We start from the raw sequence: 22615 nt of genomic DNA, 5'->3' as shown, positions 1-22615 counted from the left end.
TATGGAATCAAGTGAGATATTTTCTCATTTGCATTTTGGGGGGCTGCGTTTGAAGAGTCAGAATTTTTGATAAAGGAGTTGGACCACAGTCCAGTGTGCGAATCTGGTTACGAGGCGCTACCCAGAGTTACTTCCTGTGCCCTACTCTCGGTTATGCATGTTTTCTTTTTGTGTGAAGCTGCTCAGAGAACAATTTATCACCACCCCACATTGTCTTGGCTGTGCGAATGAGGTTATATTTCATAACGGCATTCTGCATTATCCTGGTGGTGCAGGTACTTCACAGAAAGGTAAAATAGTTTATTCCCCCACCCCCCCCCCCCCTGCCCGTTTCAAGCAGTATTTCCATATTTCACTCCGTAGGTAGCGTGCGCATGTGTCAATTTTTTAATACCGTAGTTTCCGCACTATAAGGCGCGCCTAATAGCATTCAATTTTCTCAAAAGCCGACAGTGCGCTTTATAATCCGGTGCGCCTTACATATGCACCAATATTCTGATTTCTTGACGCAGAATTTTAAATGTTCTGTCAAGCGCCTTGTTACAGCCGCAGTAGTTATGAAAGCTGTATATAAATAAAGCTGTATTGTATTCCCTTTAGCGTAGCTCCATCTAGTGGAGGCATAACGCAACCACAACCACTATTGTGGGTTCTATTCTATGCGCCTTATAATGCAGTGCGCCCTCTATTTGAAAATAGTTTTAAAATAGGCCATTCATCTGAAGCGTCTTATAGTGCCAAAAATTCAGTAATAATTGTAGAGCTCCGTTGTACGGGTGTTTTGGTGGTTGTGATCACCTTTTCCCAAAGCAAAGCTCGCTCACCACAGTATTTGTTAGTGTCACGCTCTTCTTTTCCCGCTCAACATCTGTTTAGCCTTTTGAGTGCCTACTTGGTCACTGGAGAGGGCACTTATCTCTGTGACTGTTGTCTGTGAACTTGGTTTGCTATCCCACAAGGCCCGTTGTTAGACAACCCGAGTGGGTCAATGGCCCTTGCCGACCAGCTCAAACAATCAGTGCACACTCAATAGCTGACCCATTAAGATGCGGAGTGGCATTAACACCCCAACTCAAGATTCTCGAGTCCATCTCGGAGTCACAAGTAGGAGCGGACAGACGTAAAGGACATAAAACCTGCGGAGGGGGGGAATCAATGCCCTATTCGGGGCTCAGGGTTCCCAAGTGAGAAATAGATATTGTGGTAGTTCACTCATAGGAAATCCATCTCGATCACCAGTAATTGAGAACACTGTTGTAGAATTTAAAAAAAAAGAAAGCTAGGTGGGAAAGATATGCAAAATGCTTTTCAATGATTGGCGGTTTCAAGCCAGGGCTGTTTCAGTTCTTGTGATGTTATAAAGTGTACGGGCACTGGCAGCATTATGCTGTGTGGTCTAGCTATAGTCAAGCACAGCCAGGAAATTAGTATCCAATACAATCAATCTATTTTCTGTCTGTGGACCTATGATAGTACTGTACTATTTTTACTATCATTATTTCAATTTGTCAACTGAAATTGTGCATTGACTCCAAATGTGACAATGGCCCGGCAGAACCGCTTCAGTATATGCTAGCCATTAGCATTCAGTGTTTCAGGGTTTTTCTATTTTACCTTTGACTGAGCATGCATGTAATAAAATGCAGAGATGTGATATGACGTATGCATACAGTATGTGGATATTCACGAAGTACATGTGTGAGTAGCAAGAAAATTGCCTGCCTGGAGCTGTTCGTTGCCAATTGCTGTTGAACACCCTTGTTTTTCCCACCTTGGCAGAAGTCTGCACTCTCCTGTCTACTATTCTTGAGTGCTTTGCTCTGTCAAATCCTGCTATTTATTTTATGTTTATCAATATAGCTCCACCATAAGCCCCGTTATGAGCCTGTACAGGCAAAATGCAATCACACTCCCAGGAGCAATACCTAAATACGGCTAATTTCACGAAAAACACAATGCATTTCCGGCGGTGTGGGGGCACAATTTTGATTGTTAATGTGGTCGTCAGTTCAGCCAGATAGTAAAATTAGATCATAAAGCAACAAGGAAAGCTTTCTTGATGCAGCACTGGTGGCGTTTCGGTGCACTAAGTATCCTTTTTATGGCCACACAACAATGAGCTGGTGAGGCACCTGCTTATATTTATGTCCCGTAATGATGATAGGATTAAGGGGCAGGGGCAGGGGCAGCTGTCAATCAAGTTCAGAACTACCTGGTAAATCAGTACAGAGGTCAGTTTTAAAATCTATTTCAACCACAGGTACAAGAAAATCCAAATGACGACGCGGGCTCACCATCTGGGGGAGGGGCGAAGGGGTCAGGTGCAGCGGGAGCTGGGGGCGGTGGGTATTCGCACCAATGGCCGATACAGCCTCCACCCTTGTCACAGTCGTTCCCTCACTTGGACTGATATTGCCTGATTATCCAAAATATATTTCATCCAAACCGCACACGCGTCGCTTGTTGTCGTCGCCTTCCTCACACTTTTTACCCCAGTGGTCTTTCGACAGATTGTATCCGTTTCTCCCCATTGCAACCCCCCCCCCCCTCCCCTCCCCCCGCACCCCCACAACCACTTCTATTCATGAGCGTTATATCTTTTTCTCTCTTAGTAATGAATGGCTGCCCATTTGTCTGAGTGTCAGCCGGAAGCCCTGAGGAGGTGTGTATCTCCCAAATCAATATCTCATTAGTTTAAGAAGCCCAGCCCTCTCTTTCTCTCTCTCTCTCGCTCTCTTTTCAACCCACCCCCAACTTACTCCTTGTTTCTTGTTCAATCTATTTCCGATACTATTTCACCAAAAACACTTTTGCACAGTCTCGTTCCCTCCTCAAGATCAGTTTTTTTTCTTATTGTTTGAGAAACTAAAGCGTAGCCCCCTCCCCCTCAAATGTATTTTCAAAATAAACCCCTTCTGTAAAATGAATCCGACTTCTCGATGCTTTGAACCTGACCTGCCAATCTGAATATGATTTATGGAGCAGGGGTGCGTTGTCATCCTCAAAGCGCATTGGTGGGGAGACTCAAGTCAACGCAAGTCGCTGTTTTGGTGGCTTCTCCTATTTGAAAAAAAAAATCATCGATTTGATTTGACTTGGTCCCCCTGAAACTTGACTGTCTTCTTGTGAACTTTTTGGGCTCTCTTTTCGTTATATATAATATTTCTCCCAATGATGAAATCAATCACTATAAGCTTTTTCATATTCAGTTTTCTTTATCTTTCCAACTGCAACATGCAATGACACGCTTTTTGCATTGTCCTGCGCCGGCTCTCTTTTGTTTTCTTCTCCGGCGTCCCTTCAGTGTTGCCGCTCCGAGCCATAACTCTTCGTGAATGACTACAGCTACTTACGGCAGGCTCTCACCAAAGGGCGACATAAAGCACTCGCTAAGGCTTTGTCACAAGCCAGAATACCATAAGTGTTGAGAGCATCTTCATCCAGTCCGCCTCGGACCGACCGAATCACTCATGCTCAGCATGTGCGTGGGGAAAAAAAAACAAAAAAATAATGTTCAAAACAAAACAAAACAGAACTTCTGGCCAGATGTCTCACACACACATGCACCATGATACATGGTGTCGACCTTTCCACTCTGATATTAGAAGAGGTGGAAGTTAGTCACTCTTCAAGGACCAATCATATCTGAAACAAACGTCTTAAAAACAAATCCAAATGTGAATATAATGTACAGCAAATATGAATTGAATTCATCCTACAGAGGAACCTTGAAGTTTGAACGTGACATGTTTATTTCTTGCCACGTCGGTAATTTTATACATTTGTATTGGCACATCACACAGAATTGAATTCCCCCCCCCCCCAAAAAATTTTTTTTGAAAGAGTAGAAGAGGACAGCGGAAGAACAGGCCAATGGAGATAAGCCCCTGCCGTCGCGGCAAACTTTGCTGTCCTGTGCAGAAATAGTAATCGACCATTCTCCTGGGGGGAAAATGGGCATTATGTTTTATTTACAAGGACCAAACAGTACTTTCTGGTCAAGTGTGTGTGTGTGTGTGTGTGTGCTTATTTGTATGTGTTTTATTTGGCTATCGCTGTAGTACGACCGTCAGTACAATGCTATAGAATGTTCCTTATAGCTCAGTGTCTTATAGCCTTATCTGTTTCATGGGAAATATTATTTAATGTATCCAATCTCTAGTATTTATACATCGGTGCTCTCACAAGTATCCATTGAGTATGAACTAGGCTCATAAAGTATCAAAACAATTGATTTTTTTTTTTTTTTAAAGTATGCGTCACTTCTACTGTGAAAATAATTTCCTGCATAAATAGTTTTCGGTCAGTTGTGGTGTCTCCCAGTTTTACAAGAACCCCCCCCCCCAAAAAAAAACAAGGGGTTTCTAACTTGGCTCCTCACTTATTGCAAGGCGCTGTGGGGGATGACTGAAAGAATGAGATTGCTGTAGCGGGAATTGGTTTCTTCCAGCATGACCGTTCTGAACTGCTATTCGCTGCCACTACGAGAGTATTAAATGCCTCGGGGCCGCTGGGCGAAGTGTTCTGGAGAGAGCTCCATCAGTATAGGAGAAGTCTTCTGGTACAGGAATAGGTCCTTTGAGTTACCAAGGCACGCGATCTATGGGTAGAGCGGACTGCACACTTTGCTAAATAAGCCGGTTTTGAGCTTACTTTTGGAATTTGTCCGAGGGAGGGAAGGAGGGAGGCAGCTCCCGCACGTTTATGTAGGTTAAAAGATGAATTTTTTGTGCCAGGTGTGACAATTCTGCTCGCTCTGCGTAAAAACTGACACATCTTTGCTTTGGTACATGGACATGTCTGTTTTACAGTGTTTGGAAATTTGGCAGATGGTGTCATGCTCGCAACTTACAATTTGATGACGGAAAGTAGAGTCGACCTTCGACCCTCTAAGAGCGGGTCTAAGTTGTGGCTAAGGTGGTGTACCGTGATTTGGCTGAATTTGATTATACCACCACATCAAATTCTCTGTCCTATACCGAACTATCTGGTTTGAAATTTGAATTTGTCGATTGACATGTTTGGTAAATTGGAACGAGAACTCTACTTTAATGCTCTCATCAACATCTTGGTGTCGCCGTTTTTTTTTTTCCGGCAGCAGTCAAAATGTAACTCACGCTCATACGTGTGGAGAAAAGAATAATGGCAACTGATTTCTATCGCGTTTGTGTTCTGGATATAACATTCCGAAAGTAAAAATGGACACACGTCTAGCCTCGTATGCTTTGCGCTGTTTTGCTGTCGATCGAGAAGAAACGGACGCGCCAGCAGAGTGGTCGCAAGCAGCTCCATGACAGTGACTCCGGTGTCATTTAAGAATCAATAAAGCAAAGGCAGCAGGATGAGTGGAAGGGTGTGAAAGTGGATGTGTGGCGCTGTGTGTGTGTGTGTGTGTGTGGGGCCATTTGGTTTCTTTTCGCGATTGTCAGCAGAATGGGGTGTTTAATGCGAAGGGGCCCTCCGCTCCATCTCTGACACACACCCTCAAGCTCAATGACGTACTAATAACACGCACACACGGTGTAAGCGCTCTGAGTTCTCTATGACCATCTCATGGGATATTTGTTCTCTCTTGCTTTGTGTCCATCTCACTTCGCACATGCCATCACCCAAAGTCCGCTCGAGTGGCATTTTTTGCACCTCCCGGACCCAACGTCACTCAGCAAAACCATCTTGTTAAACCCTTTGACGGACAGCGGTTACTACAGTGGACAGCTTATCATGTTATCAGGTTACAGGATACACGTAAGGGTTCAACATGTGCCTTCGTTTACACTACTGTATTCCAAAACACGGCACTTATTGACCGCAAATAGTTTTTAGTCAACGCCAAAGTCTAACTTGGGCGCTTGAATGATGATTTGACACCAGTCCTTTGACATTGTACAATAGTTGTTGCTTGATTGTTTTCTCACAGCTGGTTGGAAATGATGCAGACACAATGACAGATTTGAGCCAGCAGCTGCATATCTCCTACTGTCAATTGTGGGGGGAGGGGGTGGGGGGGGGTTATCGTTTTCCGACTTGGCAGGAGAGGTCAGATTTGAAGGCCCAAAACTCACTGTGGACCATTTGTGTTGAAAGCCATTGTTGACGTCACTCGACTTGTCTTCCTGGGCCGCAAACAGCAATGCCAATGCTCAATTTGGTCACGGCAATGTCCCACTTCGGCGAGTTCTCTCCATACGGGACACGCAGGTAGATCTACATTTTTTTGCTTCTGATGCCCCAATTTACCGGAATGCAGTGTGACAACTTGGGCCTGCGGCAGAAAGGGAGGTGAGGGGTGACAGTGTGTGATTGTGACTTTCAAAGCTTCAAAGAACTAATTTGTTACTCCTTTTTTACATTGAGTGAGCAAGTTTCGTTACAGTCTGCAGTATGCATTGTGCTCGTATTTTAGCCTCTCTCTCTCTCCCACGCACAGACACACCCGCGCCCCTGCACACACACACCCACTCACACAAATATGCACGCACAACCATTAATTCCACCACTCGCCCATTAGTCTTGCATTGTTCCCCACCTACACTGACACAGGCTGATAATGCGAGTATAGATTATTCCCAGATCAGCAGTTTTGACACTGACCGAGGTTGTATAGAATGTTTGCTTTGCCTTTTTGAAAGTAGAATTCGATGGAGGACTATCTATGCCTCTGCTAACTTTTCTTTTGTTTGTTTTGTTTTCTTTTGCACCAAATTGAGCAACACTTTCTGATAGCAAGTAAAACTGACCAATCAGAGTCATTATATGGGAGTTGTTGGAAGCAATGCAATTATTTAAACCACGAACAAATGTGGCAGGTGGCATTTTTTTTATATAAAAAAAAAAAATCGCGGTATATCTTAGGTGACCTCTACACAAACATGCATTTGATCATACATCTGATATTCCACCACAGCTTCAGCAAAGCTGCTGAAACCCAAGCTAACAGGTTGCCTCAAAAGCAATTTACATTTTTTAAAAAATGTCAAATTAAATGCACAGTGCTCTGCTGTGAGCCTTTGTGCAAAAATATTACTTACTCGACTAAGGGGTGGTCCACGCCAGTGGCTCATTCCGCAGGGATGATTCCTCTGTCCATCAAGGTTAGTTGTTTCAAGTCCTGCCGTCCCGTTGTTGACAGTTATTGCCGAAGCTAAAAGCGGACAAACGGTCGCAATGGAAACGGCGCTGCGCGCCGTTTTATGAAGCCAAGAGGCTTGATGCTGTTGTTGTTCACTGTAGCACTAACCCGTGAAATAGAGTTCACCCTACCAGAGATGGCAGCTTACCGCTCACCCATTGTACCTCGAGGCATTCGGATGTTTACAAAAAACAAAAAAGAAACACAGAGGTGGAGTGAAATTGAATTGAAGTCCGCTGGATGCCTCCACATACACACACACACGCACTAATACATGGTTGTCTTTCTTCCATTCGTCCAACCTCTCATTTCATTCCCCGCCTCCCTTTTTTTAAAAGAAATATATTCATTCCAGGTGTTTACAGCACATCAGATCCCTGAATTATTTCAGGGGTTAATTGTGTCTGATTCCAGGAGCGTCACCCCTCGCCCCTCATCCCTCTCCATCTTCACATCCGCACGCGCTTTCTCTCCTTCGCTTCCCCTTCCATTTTCGCTTTCAATTACCTAACTGCCACCGCTAGGCGTGTGTAAGAAGGGAAAATAAAACACATGCAAGGAGGAAAAACCCACACAAGACCTTGTATAAGATGCAAGAGGCGCTTCATCCATTTATGCATGCCTCATTTAAGTGTTCCCATTGTACGCGTCCCCTCGGGAGAACGTATGCAGGTGGGGGGGGGGGGGGGAGTTCATGCAAACGCACACTGGCAAAGTCACACGAGGCAAGCACAAGTGCCTATGTAGCCAACATTTTGCTGAGGCGATGGTCTTGCTCCTGCGCGGAGAGACATAAAGATCAGTGGCCATAACGCACAGTCAAGCATACTGGAGTATATGGCCACAATCAAGCTTTTATGTGGACCTGGCACAATAAACGCTAGTGGGAACTGAAAGCGCCATCCTGTGTACGGTGGGTCTTAAGGAAGTAAGCACACTCAACCAGATAGTTAGATTTGTGTGAAATTACTTCAAAGTAAACTGTTGGGGGTGGGGGGGGGGGGGAGCGGGGAAGAGTGACTCTACGACATGACGCTACGTCATGATCGAATCCGTTCAAAATGTTTTGGGGGCATTTCCATTAGCGGAGCAGCATCAGGTCATGGTATGTGACCTTTCTTGACATGTAACATATTGCTTCGAGGAAAGTTTGAAAGCAACCAGACAGTTTTGGGGGGGGGGGGTTTCTCACCACAGAACGCTCTTAAATTTTACATGGACAGTGATACACACACAGTACATAATGAGTCTATTTTTGTAGAAGTACTTCAATTGAGTACTCGCCGATACTTTGTAAGACAATTATGTCTCGCGATGGTTGCCTCGCAGTACAGAGGTGCAGGGTTCGATTCCGGCTCCGGGTTTCCTGTATGGAGTGTTCTCCCTGTGGCTGTGTGGGTTTTCTCTGGGTATTCGAGTTTCCTCCCACATTTCAAAAACACGCGTGGCAGGTTAATGGAAGACTCTAAATTGACCCCTAGGTGTGATTGTGGAGATGGTTGTTTGGCAACCAGTTCTTGGTGTCGCCCGCCTGCTGTCCGAAGACATCGGGGGTAGGCTCCAATACGCCCTGTGACCCTTGAGAGGAAAAGCGGATCAGAAAATGGAGATGGATGGATGGAAGGATGAATATGGAACAGGTTTTTTTTTTTTTTTTTTTGGAACTACCTCTCTCCCCTGCTTCCTCTTGTCTATTTGTTAATTGTTTCCACACAGTCACAAAACAGCACAGTGACTCTGCGTTTGCATTCAGTCAATAACCCTTTGACAAGCAGAATATTAGCATATGATTTTTTTAAGGTGTATTTATTCCTTACTATTATCATTTCATTAACAGGGGCGCCAACAAATTTTTTTTTTTAGTATTCATTAATGTATTTATATATTTCTTTGAATATATATGATATACTGTATATAATATTGAATCTATAATATTATAAATAACATCTGTCAGCAAACAAAATACAACATCGAATAAGATTATAAGATATTTATGTATAAATGAAAGCCCAGCCGAGTAAGTCTCATCAGCGGCCAGCATTACCCGGCTGCATGTAGATATCCGAAAATAAAAAGGCCCATTAGTTGAAGTGAAGGTGTTTCCAATTAAATTAGATGAAATCTATGAGATTACTGCTGGTGGGGAAGCTGTGATCTCAGCATTAAAAGCTGACATCCTCTGAGCTCTGCTCTCATCGTTCCACACCCACACACACACACACACACACACACACAAAAGCAGGCTTCATGTGTTCCATTGTCAACCATCCAGCCTTAGGGAACTTCCACTGCTCTTTATCCTCCTAATCACTAATCGAAAAGTAGCACCCCAGCTGCACGATAACAACCACTCCTCCCCGTAAAGCAAATGACTTTTCCCGCTCATTCCAAACCAGAGGGGGGGCGGGGTTAGTGAATGTCGGCATTGATTTTTATACTGTCGCTTTACATCCTTGTTACCTTATTACGTCTTGTTACTTTATCTTCAAACCATGCAAAGCTGATTATCATCTTACTTTGAATTATTCATCATTGCTTTTTTTTTTGTATGTTATTAGTTTTAGAGAAATGACAATCAAACTCAACAGACTCAAAATACCAGCAAAAGTAAACTGTAAAAAAAAAAAAAATGACTACCATGCCCGGTTGACTTTTTTTTTTTTTTCCATGTTAGATATTTCGAATTTGCTGACAATGATTTTATTGCACGCAGTCGGTTTCACACTTAGGCAGGACTTGGACTCTCTTCGCAAATTTGGTCTCATCTTCCGCTACCTCTTCAGCTCCTACTCGGTGCGTGATAGGACACAGGAGGCTGATGTAATTTGATTGGAGGTATTAAAGTTGATTTGATTAAACATAGGTCAAATTACCGGATGGTTAATGGAATCAGGCTGCAGTCACCTGTCGGGGGGCCCCCTCGACGAGTCACGCGCGCGCACGCACGCGTGCAGTAATCAACACGCGCATAACCCAATCATGTTCCTTGAGCGAGCGCACAAGCTGGCAGTCGCTCAAGGAAGCGCAGTGACATCACTGGCCGATATCTGACATCATTCCATATGGTCAGTTAGAATGATTGCTGGTTTCATTTTATTTCCAACCCGTGGCTCTAATCTTGTTGTTCGTCCTCCCACTATGCATTAGAGAGCATTGTAAGCACGACACGTGTGGAGACGCCTTTAATGATACAGATGACAGACGTGGCTCGCTGCAGACGTTGGTAACCGTGCAACATTTTAGGCCAGTAAATGGGCAAAGGAAGACCCAGCGGCGACTTACCTGCCTTTCGAATCGATGGTGTGGAAGGCTAAAATCAAGACCATGCAGCATCGTTATTGTTGTTTTTACTTCCGGGTTGTAACTGCCCAATGTTTTCACCAAATATTAAAGACTAGCATGATTGTGTTTCTGAATTTGTGCTTGGTAAGCAGCGCTAACACATTCCGTCCCAAAGACGTATTTATACGTCTTTTTAGACTGCACACGTTCAACCCCAGATACTTATCTATATATGTATTTTTTTCAAGAATTAAAGTAAAAAAAGTGTCTGAAAATGGCTGCCATTGATTAAAACTCTTATGTGGTTAGCTTTTGTCTTCTTGCAATTTCAAGGATTTTTAGTACGCAATTATTTTTTAATATTATCTTGCTGATTATCTTTCCAATTTTTACTAGTTTCATCTCATCATTTTTTTCTTTTACTGTATTTTTTTTCAGTTTGTCTTTTAAAAAAAAAATCTTTAAACATGTGGTGCTAGTTAAGATGAAAGCGTACAATATCAATCCCGCTTTTCACAGCACAAACAAGCCGAGTGTTCCCCACAGCCCCCCCTCCCCTCCATCTCTCCCTCTCCCCCTATCACGTACGATAAGAGCAACCCATTGGATTAATGCCGGCCATTTAAGACACGCTCACATTCACACAATTGCCACCATCTTGCGCTCGCCATATACATTTTTAATCCGAATTGGCCTCGTCTTGCCATTACGCCAAACTAATTAGGACAATACAGTCGCAGCAAGAGGGAGCACATTGTCTGAGCCAGTGGCACCACCGACATAAGCAATAAGTGTTGTAAATGCTGCCGTCTGCCTAGGAAGTCGATTTTCTTTTCTCACCCCCGTACACAATTCTTGCACACTCGTGTCAATATATATTTTTTTCCTTCTCTATGATCATCATGACATTCCACTCCCCATATCTTACCGACCCAGCGTTTGCGACACACCTTCCTTCATCTGAAGCCACTCGCATTAACCCGCACTAAAGCTCTGCTGATCTAGTAGGATTTTCCTGACATTTACTGAATCCGATCTTACGAGAGCCAGTGCACGCAAAGAGCTTTCCGTTTTATCAGTGGGTTTTGGAGATAATTCCCTTGTCTTTTATTTAACGCTGCATGATTACAGCAGTGAGATCCTTACCATATAACACTAAATTCTACAGTATTGGTTTAGTCAACGGGCGAAGGTGAACGCTTCAACTCTTTTTCTGTCCGAATGATGGCACCCAAGTTTATGTCTGTGATAGTTAAAATGCTTACCCCCCCCCCCCTTTTTTTGTGCTCCTCTACAGACCCCTTGACTCGGACCAGTCGGCCGTACATGGAGACCCCCAGTTGGGCAGGTTGGTGTTCTGTTTGTTCCGCTGCTTCCATTGCACATGACTGACCAAATTTCATACCACCTCTGGTACCCAAGTGAATGTTTGTGCGTGCGTGCGTGTGCGCGCGCAGCCAGCTGTCTTTCCAAGCGTGTGTATGGGTCGAGTGAGAATGTGCTGACTGCACTGCTTCGGTTCTGGGCATGCCCACTCTTAGTGGCTATAAATCCTGAGCGCAGTGCTCTGACTGTGTCAGCAGTCCAGCCAATGAATGGATATTAAATGCCACAAAAAAAAAAGCCTCTTTAATTCAGCTGCTCCCTGTGTCATGCTGCTGGCCATGCTCTCTCTCTCTCTCTCTCTCTCTCTCATTATCCATTTACTCATTCACCTCTTTCTTTCACTTCTTGCACAGCCATCCACCTTGCAGCGTGATCATCCAATATTTATTATTGTTTCCGTTTGATATGTGGCTGTAGTGACTGCTGAGACCCAACATGGAGGTTGTAGCCATTTGTTCTCGCCGCCTGTCAATACTAATCTAATAAGGGGAAGGAAAGATCGAACACAACTAGCTTAGATCTTTGGAAATACACACAGTGCACGCAATTACTCTTCGGCGCACCGCCGTGTAAAATCTTTTTATTTCAATTTTTTTTACACATAGTCAAACAGGACTTCAAACAATTCAAACATCGCATTCTAATAAGCGGTGGTGGGTACGTCAATAGTTTGCCCCGGTCCATTATTCATCATTTGCGAGCTGGTCATCATCAGGCCATCGTTATTTCAGTCCGGCCCAGTCTGTCGGTTCATCACCGCGCTTCCTTCATTGCTAAATTACAGTTCGTCACTGCTAAAAATAAATCAATAAATAAAAATGCATTCCTTGGGTATTCCCAGTGGCATTATTGCCGGGGAAAAATGCGATGCTTTTTAGCATTTAGCCTACAAGTACGTTCAAATTTGTGTGTAGCCTCACTTCACAAATCGCCCAATGGAGTAAAAATGTTGCTAACCAGCTGCCTGACTTCAATCCACATATAAAAGCGAACTGCTTTTTTTTCCTAAATAAAACAAACAACCCAATTTAAGAACGGCATTTTACGTTTACTTTGTCTGATTTTTTATTTTTTTTTGGATGATCTTAAACCTTAAAAACTTTCAATTCTGCCCCCCCTCCCAAAAAAAGTAATCATTTCAGAAGCGGGCGCTTACTGTTTCGCTGCATTGTATATTTTACCCGAAAAGTCTGATAACGAACATGAAAGTGGAGAGTGACAGGAACTCATAAAACACTGAGTACAGGCACGCGCACACACACACACACACACACACATCATTGTCCCCATCCATAATAGCAATTACGGCTGAGCCTTCTTCAGCCTCTATCAGCGTTGATCAACGGGCCTCCAGGCCCATCGAAGGCTCTGACGCCCAATCACGCTGACATGGAACTAATTGAAAAGTCGTTCAGCTCTCCGAGTAAAGATCTTCATGAGAGAATTGCGGCTCCTTTGAAGATGCGCGCTGAGATGTGTTTCGGTGATACGGCGACAAGAGCTGTTTTGTGTCAAAACGGGTCTTGACGTGCGTCGTTGAATGAGAGCCGTGATTATGCATCGATTGTTTTCATCGTTTTATTTGGTGTGTGTGTGTGAGGTGTGGTTTTGTATCTGCACCTTTCAAGAGCTTTGATTGCGAATTTTGGCCCAATATAAATTACATGGAACCATCTACTGCCCCCCCATTATACCCCCCCCCCCCAAACGTTACAAGGATATTGAAATAACAGCAAAAACACTTTTTTTTTTTTTTTTTTTGCAAATAGCATACAAGCATGACAAATCTCAGGAACAACTTGCTCGTCACGCCATGATTCATTCAACTTTGTTGGCACCAATTGTTTCCATATAGGACCCAAACCACAACTACTACCTTAACATTGACTGACAAACATCCTTAAAATGAATCATGACGAAAATAGACTTTGACTGACATATTAAAACTAATCCAATTGCCAGAACCTTTTTTTTTTTGCCTCATATGAAAACAAAAGGTAAGAAAACCCTAAAGCCTGAATATTTACGTAAGTTTGATGTCGAACTGTTTCGATTGGGAAAATTATACCCAGTGAAGTTTCTTTCTGCCTCTGGGCGTGTTTTCACAAAACAGCGCTGCAGATTTGAGATTTTCTTTCCCACCCCCCCGGACTCTCTCGGAAGGGGCCAGTCGGTGGCGATAAATCAGGCGTTGCGGCTATTTGTATACATTTCCATTCGATCCGCCTATATTTCGCGCAACAGGGAAAGCCTTATAATTCATATTGCATGAGCTTTAATGTAATTTTTGAGGGTCCCGGCTTAATCGTTGGTACTGGTTCCAGTGCATCAAAAAGTACAAATGTTGTTTTTTTTAAATGCTGCAAATTTACACGGCCTTTATTATTATTATTTTTCGGTTAGTTGAATAGTTCTTGAACATGTGGATACGGAGCCGCTGTCACCTTTTGGATAAACAGTCTTGCTGCTCCACATGAAAACAATGCGTCACTCCAGGTGTATTTTCTCTTCCAAATGGGTTAAAAGGACACGTGCCTCTCCAGTTTTTTTTTATTTCTATCATATATAAATGATAAAAATGACTCCGATGCGTGGGTCCAAAAAGATGGAGCTTAATTTAGTTAGCCGCCAGCCGCCTCTAAACCGAAACAATCCGCAAAGCTTCAGAAAGCTTGGCCTGTCATTTTAATTTTTGTTTATTTCGAATAAAGTGCCGTCGTTGCTCCAGCATGACAATTAATTTATCTTCAACTGTGTTATTTCACCAGTTTGACATATTTTCAGTCAAAGGCGGGTACTCGGAATATCCTTGGCAAAATACTTCTGAGAGACGTTCGGTGCGGTGACTATCGACCCCGCATGTACAAACTTATCCAAACCTGTACCTATGACACCGATCGCTTGAGGCTGATTAATCTCGATGCCGATTGTTGGAATTTGACCTCATAGCCATTTGTTCATGTTCATAAAGCTGTGTCCCCCCCGCGCCCCCCTCATCATTAAAAATGCAAGCTCGGCCTTAATGATGATAGTACAAAGCAGCCGAAGAGCCACACTTAGTTTATTAACACAAATAAACACGGTTTGGGGCTGTCGGGAATTACAAAGCATTGCGACGATTATTTAACTGACATCCTGCCGCACACGCGCACGCCCGCACACGCTTGCGTACGTATGCACAGATCTCAGATGTCTTCCGCTTAGCTGTGATGTGTACACAGAAAAACCCCCTGATGGCAAAAGAGGGAAAAAGTTCAACAGACAACCGGCTGTGCTCAATGTGGATTTTATTACCTCTTATTGTGAGCACACAGCAGCGGCAGACAACTCGAAAGTGTAAATGCCTCCACTTCTCGTTCTATTTGTTGAAGTGATGACCCCCCGCACCCCTCCCCAATGTGCCTCGGAGCTGCTTTTAACACTTCCAAAAAGGCCATTACAATTAAAGCCGCACTGGCCAGAGCAAAGGGAAATGGAGACAGGTGTGATGAGAGTAAAAGAGGGTTGTCAGCACAACGAGTGGCGGGGATGCTTTTAGCCCTTTCTCCGCGAGTAATGTCCAATTACCGCCGTGTCGGGTGGGGGCCACCGCCTCCCACTGTCATCAGCCCACAAGCATGAGGTGATGGCCCTCTGCAATGGGCTGATTGTCAGCCGCCGTGCATCACAATCAGCGAGCGGGTCCGCGGGGCCATCCAGCGGAGGCTGGCAATTCACCGTGAATATTCTTTTTCGTTTAGTTGGTTGTAACAGCCTGTACACCTCCGAGCAAGACAATGCGTTCCAAGCATTGTACTGAATAAACCACAATCTGGCTTTTTTTTTTTTCTTTCCAATCTGTTGTATAATCTCTAATATTGACCAGCAGGTGGTACCAGATATTAGACGTTCTATCCTCTTGGAAATGTTTCTATCAATGGCATACTGTCAGGGCCTTCATTGCTCACTCTGCAGGGCCGAACACGATCAGAAGCACATTCCTACGTTTTCATGAAATGGGAATAATTTTATTTCCAACAGTCTTTGGCTTCAAGTCATTTGTTTTTGTTTTTTTTCTTCAAACAGATTTCAGCTTCACTGTGGTGCCATCCACAGATAGTTTTCGCAGTCACAATGCTGGCCATGACCATGCACACAGTTGAAATTGCATTTTTTTTTTTTAAACCAATCAGATTTTAGATTCAAATCTGAAATTATAGAAAATGTTGCCATGCACCCAAATATTGCTTTTAAAAGTCATTGAGGACATATCTTGTGTCGCCACCCCACCCTGGCCAAAATAACGTTCCAAAGAAGTCATAAAAAGACCCAGGTTGACATGCCATTTATCCCCCCCGCGTACAGCCGCCACTCGCATCTGCATGAGTGACGGCTCCAAACTTTATGGCGCTGTCTTGCTGAGGCTGCCTGACAGTCGGTTCTTACCTGTTTAATGGGGGCCCATAAATACGAAGGTGTCAAAAAACACCTGTACAAGTGCTGACTGCCTAATCATGAACTGTGTGAAAGGGCATGTTTGCAACCAACGCCGTTTTAAACTGACGACACGTACGCGCACGGAGTACTACTGTACACCGGTGGAAATATTCAACAGCTGCCGTCACATCTCCAGGTCACAGAACTACACCTCATGCTTCCCCCAAAAAAAACGTATATCCCCCCCCCCCCCTCCGCCCCCGCAATCCCTTCTCACCCGTCTGCCTCTCGTTGTGCTCGCTCGCTCTCTCTGCTTTCTTTTTATGTCTCTCTCTCACTTTTTATACTCTCATTCATCATGTTGACAGCACCACAGCTACTTTTGTGAAATGGAGAAAAATGTTTAAGTCAGCTTTTCTCTGTTTCTACCTCCCTCCCTCCCCCTTGGCCATCTACTCTAGATATATGCGCGTGCGGCTGTTCGCTGTGCGCGCGTGCGTGTGTAGCCAGCAGACAGGAGTTAGTTCTAGCTGGATGGAAAGCACTTTACATATGACACCCGCTCCGGGATTCTGCTGCAGATGCAGAGTTGCCAGTGTTGCAAGTGAAATGACCCAAACGTTTGGTGCTATAAAGTTCAGAACTTCCCCTTACTTGCTCAACTTTCATATCGAGCGCACCTGAGGAAGGCAGAATATAAAAAAAGAAAACCGACAAGGGGCGCAATCTGTGCAGGCCGAAAAATATGAAACATTCAAGATGATGATGATGATGATGATCATCATCATCATCATCAGTTGGCGAGAGATTGCCCCAATTGAGGAGTTGCCAGCTCAGAAAACAGCTGATTCAAAATTGCATAACTGTGAAACTTAAGTGGCAACCCGGTGGTGGACCGGTTAGCACATCGGCCTCTCAGTGCAGAGTTGCGGCCTTCCTGTGTTTGCGTTCTCCCCATGCCTGCGTGGGTTTTCTCCGGGTACTCCACTTTCCTCCCACGTTCCAAAAACATGCGTGGCAGGTTAACGGGACACTCCCTAGGTGTGAGTATGAGTGGTTGTTTGTCTATTTGTGCCCTGCGATTGGCTGGCGACCAGTACAGGGTGTCCCCCGCCTAGCGCCCGAAGACAGCTGGGATGGCCAGTAGCAACAATGTGCCACTACGCTCTCTGCGGCAGCGGGCGGTTTCAACACAATTAAAGAACTGCTTAATAAATAATAGCCACCCCTCCCCCTCCCCCACCACCAAACAGGAATAAATCCATTACAATGGCAGCCCGTACAGTTTCTCCTGTTTTTTCTTCAATAATTGATGAAGTCACATTCCTGTAAGCACTAATTAGATCAACAGGAAATTAGTATTTATTGGAATTGCAGGCTTTCAGAAAAGGTCATATTGAATATTAGCTCAACGTCTAGTCAACCATGCAAACGCTCTTTCATGGTTATGCAAAGGGTTCTAATGGAAAGTCTATTGGCCAATACAGTCAAGGGTGTTTGAGCACTGTGAGTGGACGAGGGCGGTGGGAGGAAAAGCCAAAGCGCTGAGTTTGGTTATAACTCAGCTTACAGTCCCTACTGGCAGCGAGTGTTCATTTAGAAAAGCTGACGTCTACGTTCGGAATCGCCGTAGTTAAGATCAATAGCTCTGAATGCATAAATAAGATGAAACTATCGTGTGTCATGTCAAATAATTTTACATTCAGAAATGAACCTGTTTCTTCGGAGACAAAGGGAGTGACTCTGGGTGGTGTTATCAGTCTAATATACTGTGTTTAACCAAAAGTGAGCAGTCCGCTCTTCTGTATGTGACAGTCATTTAAGTATTATGTGAATACAGTCGCCGCGTGTCATATCGCAGTAAACTTTTTGCATTTTTATAGTATTGCAGATGTTTTTTTATTTTCTTCTTAATCCTGCATTTCTCATTTCATTTGGCAGATTTTTCAAAATATCACATAAATTCCCCGTGATCTTTTTTCCCCCCCATGCAGACGGCTATTGCAGACTAACAGAGAATCAAAAGTAAAAAAAAAAAAACCAAATAAATAAATAAATGTCCAAAGTTGGGAAACATTTCACACACAATAAAAAATTTAAATACAAAGTGTCTACAGGAAAGCAGAAGTGACAGGGCACACAGGACTATGTGTGACAGGGCACACGTAGACAAACAACCATCCATGCTCACAATCACACCGAGAGACAATTTAGAGTGCCCATTGTCGCCGCGCCCGTTGTTTTACTCATCAAGAGTGTTCCGTTTAATTTGCACCAACTATGCCCAACTGGGCTGGTGTATCATTCAAAATAACCCTGACCTTTGCCCTTCGAGCATTCAGACCTCCTCATTTCCCAGTCAGAGCAACACTGTCACCGCATAAATTTCAATTGTTTCAGTATTACACAGTAAAGAGGTTTTATTAGTCACTGCGGGATACCGATTTTCAAAAAGGTTAACGAAGGCCAGCTTCAAAACCATTGCCGTGTCGTTAATATTCGTTGTGAGGTGCGCCGAAATGACAATAGACGACAACCTTCAAACTTTTTGGTGGATGCTATGCGCTGGTTGCTATAATACACACACAAAAAAAAAGAATTCGATGTTGTTTCACGCTGTATGTCAAACCCCACATTTCAAAATACCAATCGGGGATGAGAGAACATCGGCCTGTGAATCGTCTTCAGATATGACAATTGTGACACGAGCGCGATTCTCGAGAGACGTCGCGGAGTGACGGAGCGAAATAAAGAATTCTGAAGTGAATTAAAGTCGTAACCTAGCGGCTCCTGCTTCTCAGCGTGATATAGTGAACATAAAACATGATGAAGCTGTGTGATAGGACAGGAGAGGCCAATGACTGAACAAGCCTTTGATGGGCTTATTATTCTAACTTTGATTTATGGTAATTGACCTCAAAGTGGAGACAGTCATAATTAATGCTGAGGAGGGGGAAAAAATACAGCCCTCTTCACCATCTCTCTCTCTCTCTCGCACGAGCCCCCCCCCCACCCCCGGAGAATCTATTTTCAGCTGTTGAACGACTAACACAAATTTCTCGCAAATTTTTTTTTTCCCTCGTGTTGTCAAATTCCACTTCATTTTCACATCACTTCATCACCATCCGATGCATTTTTCTTCGCCTGTTTGGAGTCGATACCGTCACACGCGTCTTGTTTGGAGTCCGATTGTATCGGTAAAGCTTCACCCCACCTTTCATCATTCCTAAAAGCACGGAGGGGGGTCAAATGACGCCGCTCGGGTGGGCGGTAGCGAGATTCTGAGGACGGGCGGAAGAAGAGGAGTGGGACAAAGCGGCTGGGGGGTGGCTGATGAGTTGCAGAAGCCCGCGCGTACGCGTGGTTCACTTCTGTGGCCCGGGTGGAGTGATTAGCAGTGCGGAATAGAATGAGGACAGAGTAGAATGAGATGCGCCCCGCGGGCTACTTCACGTGTCGTTCTCCCCCTCTGAGATGGCTTATCCTAGTTTTGAAAACGGTTGGCACTCATTTAGTTGCTTTTTGAACCCTTTGAGGGACAGCTGATCGTGTTATCAATTTTCAGTGTGCATGAAAGGGGTAATCATCATAAATCACAACCGCTGTCTTTGACAAACTTTGAACCTTCTTGACTTTCACCTTTAGTTCCCCTCTCCCTATTTTCGTCGTTCTCCTCTGGCGTCGTCTTTGCGCATCTTTTCTCCCCAGTCCCTCGTTGCCACTTTCCAGACTTTCCTCCATCGTCTCATTCTTCTGTCGCCTATATGCATCCGACCCCTTTCTCTCTCCACATTCTATTTTCAACTCAAGACCACCACACGACCATCACATTCGTCTCCACCCCCACCCCCCCACACCCCTGTCTCCGTGTCAGTGTCCTACCCGAGTGGTGACAGTGTGACAGCTGCGTGCCGCTCTGTCCACACCAGGGCCTTTGATCACTCTCCCACTGCTCCATTGTGGCTAATGAGGAGCGCAGGAGGGCTCGGGGGGGGGGGGGGGGGGGTTGCGTACACTGGAGCTCCCAAACTGCCCTCTGTATCTCCAGCGGCTCCTCCATCCCTGCACTCTCCCTCGGCGTCTTCCTTTCATCCGTGGGCCTATCTGCCCCCTCCACCTCCACCCCCCCCCCCCTCCACCCCTCTCAGCTGCTTGTCACCACGCTCACTTTTTGACTCGGTTCACTCTCAGCCACTCCGATGAAGTGGATTCAGGATGATGAAGGAATTCCAGCTGACATTGACAATAGCGTTTTAAGGGGTGGGGGGGTGGGGGGGGTAGCATTCCTGGCCATTAACTCATTCAGTACCAGCCAATTCTGGACCAAGTCTGAAAAGACGTTTAAAGACGTCATTGGGAGTGAATGAGTTAAAAAAAAATGCAATGGAACACTAAGAAATTCAAGCCAACACAGTTATTGGAATACATTGAAATATTTCTATACAACATTAGCGACAGATTATCCTTCTCGTGATTATGGTTCAGATCGAGGCACATATCCAGAACCAATCATACCTGTGGAGCTCACTGAGAGCTTTGTCTGTAATTCCAGTTGTGGTTTGTTTTTTGGCCAAAGTCATCTGGAATAAGCTTGAGACCCCCCCCCCCAAGATGAATGATGGATGGCCATTACATTCAAAACGCACATTGTGAACACTCACTACTAGATACGCTTTCATCGATTAACCGATCGCAGAAGTAGGTTTGCTGCAATGTTTTCTTTCAGGTCTATTGGGACTATTCCCCATATGAATCGCATACCGCCGTTCTCATATTCATTTACAATCTGTAAACTACACAAGTGGACCCCCCCCCCCTTCCCCACCATATGTCTGCCTTTACCAACCGCCATGTTTACCCTGAAAAGCCATCAATCCGCCGATTCAGTTCGCGGCGCTCGCTTTTGTGCGTCGAAACCATCTGCGCTCGCGCAGCCAATCGGGAGCGACATTTACAGACTGCATCCTTAACGGTTTTCAAATCTTATCACTGGCTTTGTCTGCGCCCTCCTTTGCTGCGTCGTCTGATTTTTGGGTCATATTTCTTTGTTTTTCTCAACCGCCACCCGAGATAAAACTCACTGCTCGTCTTGCTCCCTTGCCTTTTTTTTTTTTTAAATGCCGTCATCACTGGACTGTAGAAATTATTTCCAACCAGCTGTTCCGATGCAGGTATGGAAAATGGAAGGGAGAGGGCGAGCGAGCGAGCGAGCGAGAGATGGTGCTAATATTGATCTTGGTTAATTAGATTCCCATTGAAGTCCCGTGGGGGATTGGGGCAACGCAGCTCTGTGTTTGAGTCCGTGTGGAGAAAAAGCAAGGCCGAATCAGAAGGAATTCCATATTCAAGGCCGACTTGTTTGGACAAAAAGCAAAGAAATCCAAGCTCACCATATTTGATGTATTCAACTCTGATCCTTCTCTCTGTTTAATTAGACGTCCTTTTGTCTTTGATGCTGTTCTCCCCCCCCCCCCCTCCCCCAAGCTTGACGGCATTTTATGTTCCGACTTCATTTGCATGTTCCACTCTTGTGTGCGTACGTGCGGCGGGAGCTCCCGCTATCTAATCGGAAGCCAGCATGCGCAGTTGCGGTCGGGCGCTCCCGTGAATACGTACGATTATCCGGGAACATGTGTAAGCGACAGGATGTGGATTTTAGCCGACGCCGCATCTCTGCTCCACGTGGCCAAGCCTTGGCAAGATCTGGCCCCTTTCTATTTCCCGTGAAATGTTTGTCATGCTTCCCCCCCACCCCCACTTCTCAATTTCACAGCGCCGGCGATAGCTGCCAGGCACGGAACACACAGGCTTGATTTACAGCCATTGGCAGCATGGCATCACTTTAACAGAATGAACCGGGCTTCCTAATTAAAAACGTGTCCGTCTGTCTGCAACGCTACCTTTTAGAACCGGAAACGTTTCCCGGGGTGTCAGTTCCTTTTTTATTTATTTATTTATTTTTTAAAGCTGACACAAGACTTGGGAAGTGAAAGGCCTGATTCGTACACGCCCCCTCCTATAGATGTGCCAGTTTGACTCCACCCATCTGTCAGTTATTCGGCCATTTTAATAACCCAACAGGAGTCCTCCCAACAATTATCTGGACTCTGTTCGTCTGTCCAAATGATTATTTCTATTTATTTATTCTTTTTTTTTTTTTTTGCGAATAGTTGTCATTTTGGATTTCGCGGCACAAATCATTGACGTAGAATGCAGGACGGAGTTTTTTTTACTTGGGACTTTCTTGTGACACACGCCCACCAAAGTGCACGCCGTATAACCTTAAGATGGGTCCATAACATTGTCAACAAACAAGATGAGTTGACGTTCCCGTCACCGGCTTTTCTCCTAAACATTTTACGAGCGAAAGAATATTTTCTCGTTGAAGTTGTTGCTTTTCTT

General features: G+C 44.7%; 1 protein-coding gene across 7 annotated transcripts in view; it reads left to right on the top strand.

The window, feature by feature from the left end:
- Window positions 1–22615, top strand: part of rbfox3a (RNA binding fox-1 homolog 3a) — a 220247-nt gene that overhangs the window by 66743 nt on the left and 130889 nt on the right. For all 7 annotated transcript variants that reach the window (XR_015104126.1, XM_086138891.1, XM_086138894.1 and 4 more), the window contains exon 4: window positions 11709–11759. Coding sequence is in view for 6 of the 7 variants with exons in the window: in XM_086138891.1 (XP_085995017.1) it covers window positions 11738–11759 (22 nt within the window). In the remaining variant the exon portion in view is untranslated. The remainder of the gene's footprint in view (window positions 1–11708; window positions 11760–22615) is intronic.

This window comes from Hippocampus guttulatus, chromosome 19, assembly GCF_054856545.1.
Source record: "Hippocampus guttulatus isolate MCC_2025c chromosome 19, RoL_Hgut_1.0, whole genome shotgun sequence".
NCBI lineage: Eukaryota > Metazoa > Chordata > Actinopteri > Syngnathiformes > Syngnathidae > Hippocampus > Hippocampus guttulatus.
The sequence above is the reverse complement of the archived record's forward strand: the minus strand, read 5'-3'. Positions and strand labels throughout refer to the sequence as shown.